The sequence below is a fragment of the Zophobas morio genome, unplaced genomic scaffold, assembly GCF_036711695.1.
Source record: "Zophobas morio isolate AGI-343-1 ecotype UQ-CSIRO unplaced genomic scaffold, CSIRO_AGI_Zmor_V1 ptg000011l, whole genome shotgun sequence".
NCBI lineage: Eukaryota > Metazoa > Arthropoda > Insecta > Coleoptera > Tenebrionidae > Zophobas > Zophobas morio.
This window is the reverse complement of record NW_026972116.1, coordinates 19622829-19634300: the sequence shown is the minus strand read 5'-3', so window position 1 is coordinate 19634300 and position 11472 is coordinate 19622829. Positions and strand designations below refer to the sequence as shown.

Here is an 11472-nt window from a genome sequence, read left to right as displayed (position 1 = left end):
ACCCTAATTGATAACCCAATTATTAGTATGTTATGCAACCAAAAATACACCTGACTGATGGAAATCATATCGATAATCGGGTCATTCACGCTAATTTTAATCGATGCGCTTGCGTTTCACCTTATCGCTCCTATTGACAGCCAAAAAGGACAAGACTATTCACATTCACAATTTCTTCTCCTTTCTTTTCAAGGTCCTCTAACCTGAACGTGTCAAATGATCACATATTGATATTGATAACTAAATTACGTCAATCCGCCGATTTTGGAAATTTCAAACGATAATATCTCGTCAATTTGCTATTTTAAGTTTACAAGGTGACCCCTATCACGTTCAGTGCATTGTATCTAAATTAAAAGTTCCACTTATCCAAAATGTCGTTCAAAAAGGTATCCCATGTCATTTTCGACCTGGATGGGCTAATAATAGGTAACACTGAATACCCAACAATTCACCATTAAATAATCGATTTTCAGAATCGGAATCTATTTACGCAACCGTAATCGGTGAAATCGCGGCAAAATTTGGCAAGGAATACACCCGAGACATCCGTCTAAAAATAATGGGTACCCCGGAACCCGTCACAGCCAGTACCGCCATCAAAGAACTACAACTACCATACACTGTTGACCAGTTCCTTGAGGAGTACTTAACTAAAGCCAAAGAGCTTCTACAACACCCTAAACTTATGCCAGGTATTTGCTTCCCCTTATCAAACCAGTACCTTCATGGTGTGTACAGGTGCCAAAGAGCTCATTGAACACCTCCACAAACACAACGTCCCCATCGCCGTGGCCACATCTTCCGCTCAAGACGTTCTAGACGTCAAAATCCAAGACCACCTAGACTTGATATCACTCTTCCATCACGTGGTGTGCGGAAGTACCGATCCCGAAGTTAAACACGGCAAACCAGCGCCTGATATTTTCCTGGTGTGTGCTTCCAGGTTCCCTGACAAACCCCACCCAGACGAGGTTTGTTGTGCAATTTTAGAAAATTTAATTGTTGGTGGCAGTGTCTGGTTTTAGAAGATGCACCAAACGGAGCTAAAGGTGCCGTAGCTGCCGGGATGCAGGTGATTTTGGTACCCGACCCTGATGTTCCGGAGGAGTGGAGAAAACCGGCGACTTTGGTGCTGAATTCTTTGAAGGAGTTCAAGCCTGAACTTTTCGGATTGCCGGCTTTCGATTAGTAATGTTAATTATTAGTCGTCGTTATGTAACTTGTTTTTAGATTTATCAAAAGGAAATGACAAGACTTTTTATAGATTACAATTATTATTTTTAATAAACGTTATTTTACTTTGCAACCAACTATACGTATCTGTAGTGACCTTGATTGCAACAGACATGCGTCTGTGACTTATCTCAGGTCACTTCAGGAGATCCACGTGAAACGACTTTGTAAATCTTATCTACATTTACCATGGCTTTCAAACACGTGTCCCATGTAATTTTCGACATGGATGGCCTTATTATAGGTAAACCGTCTCCACCCACCTTCCAGTCACAAAACTTATTAACTATTTTAGAGTCCGAGTCCGTTTACGATAAAGTATTTAGCGAAATTGCACTTAACCATGGAACTGAATACACAAAAGACACCAAACTAAAAATGATGGGTACTCCTGACCCTATAACCGCTCAAATTGCAATCAAAGAAATGCAGCTGCCATACAACGTCGACCAGTTCCTGGAAATCTATTTACCACGAGCGAAAGAACTGCTCAAACACCCTCAACTCATGCCAGGTACTACCACCCCATTTGTTTTCATTTAGTCACAAAATACACATTCAGGTGCCAAAAGACTCATCCAGCACCTCTACAAACACAACATCCCAATAGCTATAGCAACATCTTCCTCTCAAGAGTTTCTACAAATCAAAACGCAAGACCATCAAGAGCTGATTTCTCTTTTCCAGCACATAGTTTGTGGGAGTACTGATCCTGAAGTCAAGAATGGAAAACCCGCTCCTGATATTTTCCAAGTGTGTGCGTCTAGGTTTTCTGATAAACCACGACCCGATCAGGTGTGACTTTACTATGACAGTGTATAATAGCGTTGTTAGTGTTTGGTTTTTGAAGATTCGCCTAATGGTGCCATGGGTGCTATAGCAGCTGGGATGCAAGTCGTTCTAGTACCGGATCCCGACATACCTCGAGAAGCTAGACAGCCGGCTACACTTTTACTCGGGTCTTTGGAGGAGTTCAAGCCTGAGCTTTTTGGACTACCAGCGTTTGAGCGGTTCTGATTGGTTTTGAAAATGAAAAAAGTCGCATTGTTTTATTAAACGATTTATTGTCTATATTTACAAATTTACTATAGTCTATTTATCCATACTTCTGACTTTCTTTGCTTCCTTGTATACGCATTCCTTTTGGACTAAAACATACAACGTACATTAATTGAAGTTTTGCATACCTAGAAGGATGTGCTTACGCCAGGGATCGAAACGTACAACTTCCAGTTTATCGGCTAATCTTTCTCTTATCTTGTTAAACGTGTGGCCACTCACTACACTTTCCATTTGAACCATAATGCGTCTGTAACATTAATGGCAAAACTCGTTAATTTGACTGAAAATTTAAATAACATTTACTGCCGCAAACTTTGGAGATGGCGGCATCCCTTTGATATTGATATCCGTAACAAATATATAAAATTTTACAACAATCGTTCCGGTAGTTTCGGAGATTATCTGTCTAATAAAACCAAACAACATTGGCCTTAGAACATTTCTTAGATTTAATAAATGATGAAGTGATCTCTTACGTACATAAATAAAAGCAAATTCTAAGATAAAATGTAAAATTTTATTTTTTACGACGACTCGTAAACGTGTCATGATAATCGATAAAGAGCATGCGACAACATAATGAGTGAACTTTACTCAGCAAAATTTTAAAATGACGTAATCAAATTTTCGGTGAGGATGAATAGACAAATTTTGGTCATCCATATGATCTGCTTAAAGTGCATCTAAATTTCGTAATAAGCAACGCAGCAGTTTTGGAGATTTTTGTCTAGACACCTATGACCGGCAAGGCAGAAATGAGGGACCAACAATTTCGCATTCTACAAGCTATCAAACGTCCAGAAAACACTACATTCCTCAAAATAACAGTGATGATACTTAACAAACATGTAATCTTTTTAGCGGTGTTATAAAATGTGTTAAATATATTTGTTTCCCGAAATTTTCATTACTTTGTCAATATACTCTTTGCTAATAAAAGTGGCCTTCAACCCTCAACACTGAGAACTGCAATGCCAGTAAATATTATAAATTAACAAACATTTCACATAAATTTAAGTAAACAGAAGTAACACTATAAAAGACATCCGAAATGACAACTGCAGTCAACTTACTTGCTTTTGACCCTCTTCAGAAGGACATTGGTGAGAAACATGGTCGAATTTTACCTTTAACCTTCAACCCAACTAAACCCACCCGAAATAAACTTTATTTATAATTCAAAAGGGATCAACGACATAACCTTACAATTCAGCACACATTTCGTAAATTTGTTTGACACAACCTTGACAAATGCGCATGTGCCGAGCGTCATCCTGCGTCCCGACGTCCTGTCTCATCCAGCCGGGAGTAATTTTATTTCACGTTCTTTTCATTTAACACCCAATTTTCGCCCGAAATGACTGACCTCAGTCTCGTTTCGCCATAATTAAAATTTTTTCGTCCGCTCATTCCCACTCTGCGAATAAAATAATTACACGAAATTTCGTCATTTTCCCGTTTCCACCTAACCCGAATCGAATCACGCATCCTACAAATGTGTCCCACTTACGTCACCTTGCCCTATTTATTTTCTTAGCCAACCTGCGAACTATCATTCATAGATCCCCATTAGTCATTCATAGACTATCTAATCGCCACTAGCGTCATTACCTCAACCGCCGCGAAGTGTGGTGTATCATAAAATCGAAAGGTGATTCCGTCTGTTCGCATAACTCGAAAACCCGAAAAAACCGCGAAAATGCCATTCAAAAAAGTCTCGCACGTAATTTTCGACATGGACGGCCTCATCATAGGTAACTACTTACTTCAAGTCAAACCATCTAAATCAAGTCACTGAAAATATCCATTCATTCACCACAGCTGAATTCCAGAATCTGAGTCAGCTTATGACAGGGTAGTCAGCGAAATCGGTGCGCCCTTCGGCAGCCCCTACACCACGGACATCAAAATCAAGATTCTGGGTACGCCAGAACCCGACACTGCGAAAATCGCCATCCAAGAAATGGGCTTACCTTACACGGTGGACGAGTTCCTAGAGATATACAGGGCGAAAGTGAAAGAGCAGTTGCAGCACCCCCCACTCATGCCAGGTAGGCGTTAACGACCCATTAAGGGCCAAATTAGCAAGCATCGTTTAAGGCGCGAAACGACTTGTGCAGCATTTGCACAAGCACAACATCCCCATAGCTGTGGCGACTTCTTCAGCTCAAGATGCCATGGAGCTTAAAACGCAAGATCACCAAAATCTGTTCACCCTCTTTCATCATATAGTTTGCGGCAGCACTGATCCTGACGTCAAAAACGGGAAGCCTGCTCCTGATATCTTCTTAGTTTGTGCTTCCAGGTTTCCAGATAAGCCGCAGCCTGAACAGGTTCGTGATTACTCTTTCCCGTTTCGGGGTATCAAGGTTTTTGTTGCAGTGTTTGGTGCTGGAGGACGCTCCTAATGGTGCTCAGGGTGCCATCACTGCGGGAATGCAGGCGGTGTTGGTTCCAGATTCTGGAGTTCCAGAGGAGAGAAGAAAACCCGCTACTTTGATTATAAACTCCTTGGAAGATTTTAAACCCGAGCTTTTTGGTCTACCAGCGTTCGATTGATGTGGAAAAGGGGGTGTAGTTAATGTTTTAGGTCGTATTAAGGATCAAAACAAGAATTACTGTTCATATAATGAACTAATGACATCGTTATGACATGGTAGATTTATTGTGTCGCTTTTATTTATTGTTTCTTGTCTGTGTTATTAAATGTTGGAGTAATTTAATAGAAATTATTTTAATAAAATTGTTCGTTATTAGATGTGTTAGATAATATTTAATCACTGATAAAACAAATGAAGTTTTCCGAGAGTGCTGAACACACAGCGGAATTGTTTCAAGGGCAGTGGAATTTGATTTCGCTAATTACTTAGATTTATAGCTGAATCACATAATTGCTTTAAAATAATGGATTGGTGAAATGCACGTGTCAGGACCGTGATGCACGTGTTAAGTCCGGCGAGAACTAGTGTCGGTGTAGTCGCAATTTTATTAGACGGCACGAGATTCCAGAAAAATACTAAATCCATAAAATGTATCTATTACCTCTTTTCAGTACAATATATTATATATTAGACCATTTATAGTGTGATGTATAAGTACCTAGTTACTGTTTGGGAGTATAATACATGGAATCTAAAAACACTCGTGTAAAATCAGTGACTATTGACCTGTCTGGCAAACTTTGAGCCACTCCGTATATCGCCATCTATAACAATGATATTACACAATCGTAGTGACTTGTGAAAATCTTACTTTTCCTTCCACTGGTACATCTGGTGTCTTCAAAATTTCCGTAAGACTGTTTTGGACATCATTCAAGAATTTGTCCGCGACGCCTTGTTGGGTGTGAACATGTGTAACGGTTAAATGGATCCTAAAAATAAGCAAAACATATTTTAGAAAAACTGGAGTACGCTAATCTAGGAAATCAAGTGTAAATTTGTAGAACAGCGGACAAAAATATTTTTGTTGGAGCCAAACATCCAAATAAAATACTAAAATATAACCGTACTTTTTTAAAAATAATTCACTTCATTTTTGCAAATATTGACACAAAAAAGAATGTGTGAAAATAATTTACACGTCCGGTTGGAAAGACCATAAATCTGATGCATCACTTCCGCTTTCAACACAGATTTATTTTTTCGTGGAATTATTCGTTTTCCTGTTTGCTTTCTGAACAGAGTAATAGAAATGTTACGTAAGATTAGATAATGCGCCAAACGGATTGAAAAATTCTTATCGGTCCATAATGCTCACAATCATGTTGCCATCTAGATGACAATTTAATCGATTATTACGTAACGATACTTCGCGTGTGTGTATAAAATTACCCTAACATTTAAGTGGTCGATTTTCTATTTATATAACAAAAAACTTATTTATTTTCAGTAAAACCGGAGGCGTTAAAATCAATTTTATGTTTTATTGACGTACTTGGGTTCATATTTTTATGCACAAATTTTTACCAGCTAATACTAATAAGCACGATTGAGATCGAAACGGATGAGTTGGGCTTCTCTTTTGGTTTTCTTTGTATAATACTTATTACTTAAGAACATATTTCCCATGGTAATTTCTCGTAGAAAAACAAGGATTTTTTAATTAAGCTGCGCCCCTCAGCTCACGACGAATAAAAAAAAATCATCAGAATTGAGATAGGGCGGGTGGGCGGAGCTTATATCTTGCCTTTTTTTTTTCTTAATATTCATAGCCATCTTTTCACAACAAGAAACTTAGAACATGGTTAAAATGGTACATTTTTGCAAGGAAATATGGATTTTGCAATTATGGAGCGGAGCCAAATTACAAAATCGATATTTCCTTATACAAATTTTCCATTTTAAACATGTTTTAAGGTCCTTGTTGTGAAAAGAACACTACACATATTAAAACAAAAACGCAAAATGTAAGCCCGCCCACCCACCCTGTCTCAATTGTGATGATTTTTTTTTATTCGCCGAGAACCAAGAGGGCGGAGAAATTAAAAACATATTTTTGAGTATCGTGTTGTTCAAAGAATACAATGTATATTTAAAAAAAGGCAAAATGTTACCCCCCCCCCCCATCTCAATTGTGATGACTTTTTATTCTTAGAAACTTAAAACACGTTTCAAATGATAAATTTTTGTACAGAAAAAGGGATTTTGCTATTAGACTCCGCCCCTAGGTCTCCCAACGAATGAAAACTTCGTTACTATTTAGATTAGGGCAGGTATGGGTGGGGCTTAATCTTCGGCTTGATTTTTTTTTAATATACATAGTATTTTTTGAATAACACGATACTTAAAAAGTGTCTTACATGGTACTTTCTTGTAGAGAAATAATAAGAATTTTGCAATTAAATTCCGCTCTTTTGGCTCCCGACGACAAAAAAAATCATCACAATTGAGATAGGGCGGGTGGGCGGGGCTTATATTTTGCCCTTTTTTTAACATACCTAGTCGTCTTTTCAGAACAAAAACCTTAAAACATGATCTGACAACGAATGAAAAATTCATCACAATTGAGAATTGAGATCGGGGTGGGTATGAGTGGGGCCTAATCTTTCGTTTTAATTTCTCGTAGAGAAATATGGATTTTGTAGTTACGCTCCGCCCTCTTGGCTCACGACGAATAAAAAAAATCATCACAATTGAGATAGGGCGGGTGGGCGGGGCTACATTTAGCCCTTGTTTCTTAATAGGTGTGCACTTATTTCGCCAATAAGAAACTTAAAACATATCAAAAATGGTAAATTTTCGTAGTACTTAATAAACTTAAAACATCCACTTTTCTTCTACAACCCCTTTAAATACGGCAAAAGTAACACCAAGGTTACTATCAACGGCACCTTGGCAACGGAGTTTATAAATGTCAATTTTCAACTATAAAAGCAACGGGAACTTCAACGTCATCAGCAAGTTTATAAATCCCACTTTAGGGAAATGTAGTTACGTCATAAATTTCAATACACCATTTTCCAAGGTCTTCAGGCGTCACAAATTAACTCTAAAACTGTTCCAATCATGTGTTACCGTCTATGAGTAAGCCGGATATTTTAATTAACTATATTTAAAATAGACACAAAAAATATGTAACGCTTCAACGAATTAGCAACAGCTTTAAATAGAGGCCATATGTTGAAAACAAATCAACTTTTTTTGGTTATGTTTGCGTCAAAGTTATAACACTGAGATATGTTTACGCTAATGTATAGTTTGAAAGTTTTTGTCTAGAACTGCAGGCCTACACTTTTGTTTAAACATCGCTTTTTTATACACAATCATGACATTTCCAAACGACCAGTTACTCGAAAAGGATGCTATACTCACATACGTGTGCCGCCTGTCTCAAATAACTTAACATACTGTGGTGACCGAATTTGAATTAAAATTTCGCGCTGAAAGATAATTAACAGCGGCGCGAAATCACATTGAATAATTTGAATTAAAAAAAAATATATCAATAAAAAAAATCGTTAAACATAGGCAACCAGGTGGACGTTAACGCTTTTTGGGTAGGTGGTGGCTCGCTAGGGGATTCTAGTAAGAGGGTTGGTAGGGTAGAAGATGGCGGCTTGGTAGAGAGGTGAAAGCGTCATTGTTGCATGGGGAAAAGAGACGGTAAGTTGGCTAGGTTAATTTCGTTGTTTTGGTAGTTAATAAAAGGGAGGAAGCGCAACTAATTCTTGCGGCTCTCTAATCGGAACAAATGTGAATTTTGAACCGACGCTAACACGTGTAAATTTGATTCATTGTTTGTAAATTCACAGTTCATGTTAGGATTTTATTTGTTAACTGGTGCTAACACAATTTAACAGACATTAGATTTATTTAGATAAACACTCACCACGAGATTTAGTAAAATTCACTGAGTCAGGATTCAGTCTTTTGTTTAACAAAGTTATGAATGGGGTTTCTGCATGCTAATACTTAAGTGTTACACTTACTTACTTACATTATAACACACAATTTTAATTTCAGTAATTTTCATTGTTGTATAATTTAAGTTGAACGTAAACTTTCATGCTCTACAGTTTTATTATTATTTAGTAATATTTTATCTTCACAAGTTGTATTTCACACCAGATCTTTTGTTTTTATAAATCTTTGCTAGTTTTTGTTTTGTAAATATTTTGTTGATGAATGTTTCCATCATATAAATTATCCGATGTCCAATTTTAATCCCAAATAAGAATTATTTGTTGTTTAACATTTCACAAGATAGTATGGCGAATTTTGAAACTTTGACATTCGTTCAGTTGTAGTTTAATATCAGAGTTATAAGAATTGAACATATAAATGGAACTGAGGTTAAATAACACAGAAACACGTGGTGGAAGCGGAGTGCGCGGTTCCCAGTCGAGCTGGCGGGATTTATCGCGCCATCTTCACAAAGATGCAGGTTAGAATAGAATTCAGGGGCGGTCGAGATGATGTAACGCTGTCGACTTGGCCCAATAGTTGAGACCCAACTGCGAGTTTGCGACCGTAACGACCGGCTCGTCTAGGCACTGCTAGGCGACAGTGTTTGCGATAGATAAAATCACCGTCGTGGGTAGGAGAACAGCCACGACCAGGAGCCCCAAACTCTGCCTGCCGCTGCCGCTGCATAGTTTGTTTATTAAAATTTTGTTCTCTTGTTGACTGCCATAATTTTAAATTTGCCGCCACACGTCTGTAATAATTTGTGTATGTGCATCCTTAAACTAGCCTCACCCTGAAGGAAATTGTAGAACGTTCAAATTCCACCCAAGGTCATTCAGAGCCCCCCCAAGTCTGTAAATGTTGAAGTCTTCAGAACCCAAAGCTATCACACTTGTAGCAGGTTGACCAAATATAAATATACCTTTCATTCTTCGCAACCTTGAAGCAAATAATTTGAGTAATTTTATTGGGTCACTTTTTCAAATATGTGGTACCCTTTTTCTATATAATGGGTGGTATGAATAATATCCCTAGTAGCTTGAATGTAACCTTCTTTACCAAAACTAAGCATTGCGGCCCAACACACTGCTATGTTACCGCCAGCTCTGGAACCACAAACAGTAGGCGAACCATAGACACCTCCAGGCCAATCTGTAGTTACAGTGAACTGATGGTGACGATATCTACAATCAAATTCAATTGTTTTTACAAACACACAATTGTTTCAACATACTTCACGTCCCGGTAAAGTATCACAGACGATCCCTTAGGCGCAAACCCATACTTATGCGTATCGGCGGATATGCTGGTGACTCCAGGCAACCTAAAATCACACAAAGGTACAGGATATCCCGCATCTTCCATAAAAACTGTCAAAAAACCGCCAAGACAAGAATCGACATGTACAGGCACGTTATATTTGACTCCTAACGCTGAAATTTCCGAAATATCATCCATTGTTCCGTACGGGAAGTTAGGGGCCGATCCTACCAACTGATAAAAAATAAACACACACCCGCACACACCACAAAAATCATACCATAATCGTGTTACAATTAATGGCACGTTTCATTGCTCTAATATTGACTTTCGTTGTAACAGGGTCCACAGGAATCGCTCTTACTTTAAGACGGAAATACTGGGCCGCTTTATCGAACGCGGAATGGGCTGTTTTGGGGAGGACTATTTCGGGTTTTCGTATTCCTTTGACTTCGCGGGCGTAGTCTCGGTAGGCTTTGCAGGCCATAAGGATGGATTCTGTGCCGCCGGTGGTCATCTAAGTTATAACGATATAGTAATGTTTTGTGAGGTCATGAATCACTTACTGTACCACAGGCATTTTCGTCGCCGTGGAATAAATTACAGGCCATTCGTACCACTTCAGACTCCATTTTACAAAGACCCAGGAAAACATCAGGGTGTAAGGGGTTGGTGTAGGAAGTCATGCCATAAACATCTGTTATCAATTTGATTAGATCTGGGTTGTGGTAGTAAACAGTTCCAGAGACAAGTCCGCCTTTCCAGTCATAGTCGCCTGGAAAAACAAAATATGTTGTCTAATCCCCACCAATAATGTGATGACGTCACATTAAAATTTTGCATGGCTTGATTTTCGAAAAAAATATCAAAATTTAGTAATATTTGTGACGCTACTGACGCCTTTAAAATCAAGTTAAAGCATTTAAAATTTACGCAAGACAATGACGAAATAGTACTCACAAACAAAACTTTTTCTTTATCACAAAAAAACAAAACAATTGCAAGTCACCCATATCCATCATTCTAAATTTGAGATATAGTGGAGTGCCAAGTGTAAAGTCTAAACATGTATACAAACTGCTGCCATACCCAACTTTAAATGTTCCTTGACTACATCCAAAATCTCCTCTGGAGACAACCGCTTCGACGGCAACGACGTCGTGTATGTCAGATGCTTAGTCTTCTCAATCGTACTTTTCTCAAACGTCTCTCTCACAGACTTTAATTCGTTGTCAATTCTCTGACGTATACTTGGTATCAGTTTGGCTAATTTAAAGACAGTCTTCTTCGCCCTTTGAACGACACCTGCAAGCAAATCCGTCATACTTAACACTAGCGGTCAACACATTTTTACTCTCGTCCTGATGCACGAAGTCGTGGAGCCACACAACGAAGAGAACGGTTGTAGTTGTATAAGTGACAATCTGCCATGGTTCTTTACCGGCAAAAGTATTGTTTAAGCCCAACTTTAGGTTTGTTAAGGGTTTCAGGACGGTGTCCATGGTGC

At 38.5% G+C, this 11472-nt stretch overlaps 5 protein-coding genes across 5 annotated transcripts; 3 read left to right on the top strand and 2 right to left on the bottom strand.

Moving 5' to 3' along the window:
- Positions 1-176: 176 nt before the first annotated feature.
- Positions 177-1291, top strand: LOC135127141 (pseudouridine-5'-phosphatase-like). Its single transcript, XM_064053487.1, has 4 exons — positions 177-429; positions 477-695; positions 742-974; positions 1016-1291. Exons 1-4 carry the CDS (start codon positions 375-377, stop codon positions 1190-1192), a joined length of 684 nt encoding a protein of 227 aa, XP_063909557.1. The 5' UTR covers positions 177-374; the 3' UTR covers positions 1193-1291.
- Positions 1292-1338: 47 nt separating this feature from the next.
- On the top strand, positions 1339-2341 carry LOC135127140 (pseudouridine-5'-phosphatase-like). Its single transcript, XM_064053485.1, has 4 exons — positions 1339-1480; positions 1532-1750; positions 1799-2031; positions 2071-2341. The coding sequence occupies exons 1-4, from the start codon at positions 1426-1428 to the stop codon at positions 2251-2253; spliced, it is 690 nt and encodes a 229-aa protein (XP_063909555.1). The 5' UTR covers positions 1339-1425; the 3' UTR covers positions 2254-2341.
- LOC135127145 (large ribosomal subunit protein bL33m) lies at positions 2281-3526 on the bottom strand. The gene is made up of 3 exons (XM_064053491.1): positions 3372-3526; positions 2442-2545; positions 2281-2384 (listed from the first exon to the last, which is right to left on the bottom strand). The coding sequence occupies exons 1-3, from the start codon at positions 3410-3412 to the stop codon at positions 2329-2331; spliced, it is 201 nt and encodes a 66-aa protein (XP_063909561.1). The 5' UTR covers positions 3413-3526; the 3' UTR covers positions 2281-2328.
- Positions 3527-3607: 81 nt separating this feature from the next.
- Positions 3608-5054, top strand: LOC135127142 (pseudouridine-5'-phosphatase-like). Its single transcript, XM_064053488.1, has 4 exons — positions 3608-4052; positions 4131-4349; positions 4399-4631; positions 4681-5054. The coding sequence occupies exons 1-4, from the start codon at positions 3998-4000 to the stop codon at positions 4855-4857; spliced, it is 684 nt and encodes a 227-aa protein (XP_063909558.1). The 5' UTR covers positions 3608-3997; the 3' UTR covers positions 4858-5054.
- Positions 5055-5319: 265 nt separating this feature from the next.
- Positions 5320-11467, bottom strand: LOC135127138 (sphingosine-1-phosphate lyase). The gene is made up of 9 exons (XM_064053482.1): positions 11320-11467; positions 11055-11270; positions 10532-10740; positions 10246-10482; positions 9940-10199; positions 9701-9889; positions 9498-9644; positions 5551-5671; positions 5320-5503 (listed from the first exon to the last, which is right to left on the bottom strand). The coding sequence occupies exons 1-9, from the start codon at positions 11465-11467 to the stop codon at positions 5402-5404; spliced, it is 1629 nt and encodes a 542-aa protein (XP_063909552.1). The 3' UTR covers positions 5320-5401.
- Positions 11468-11472: the final 5 nt, after the last annotated feature.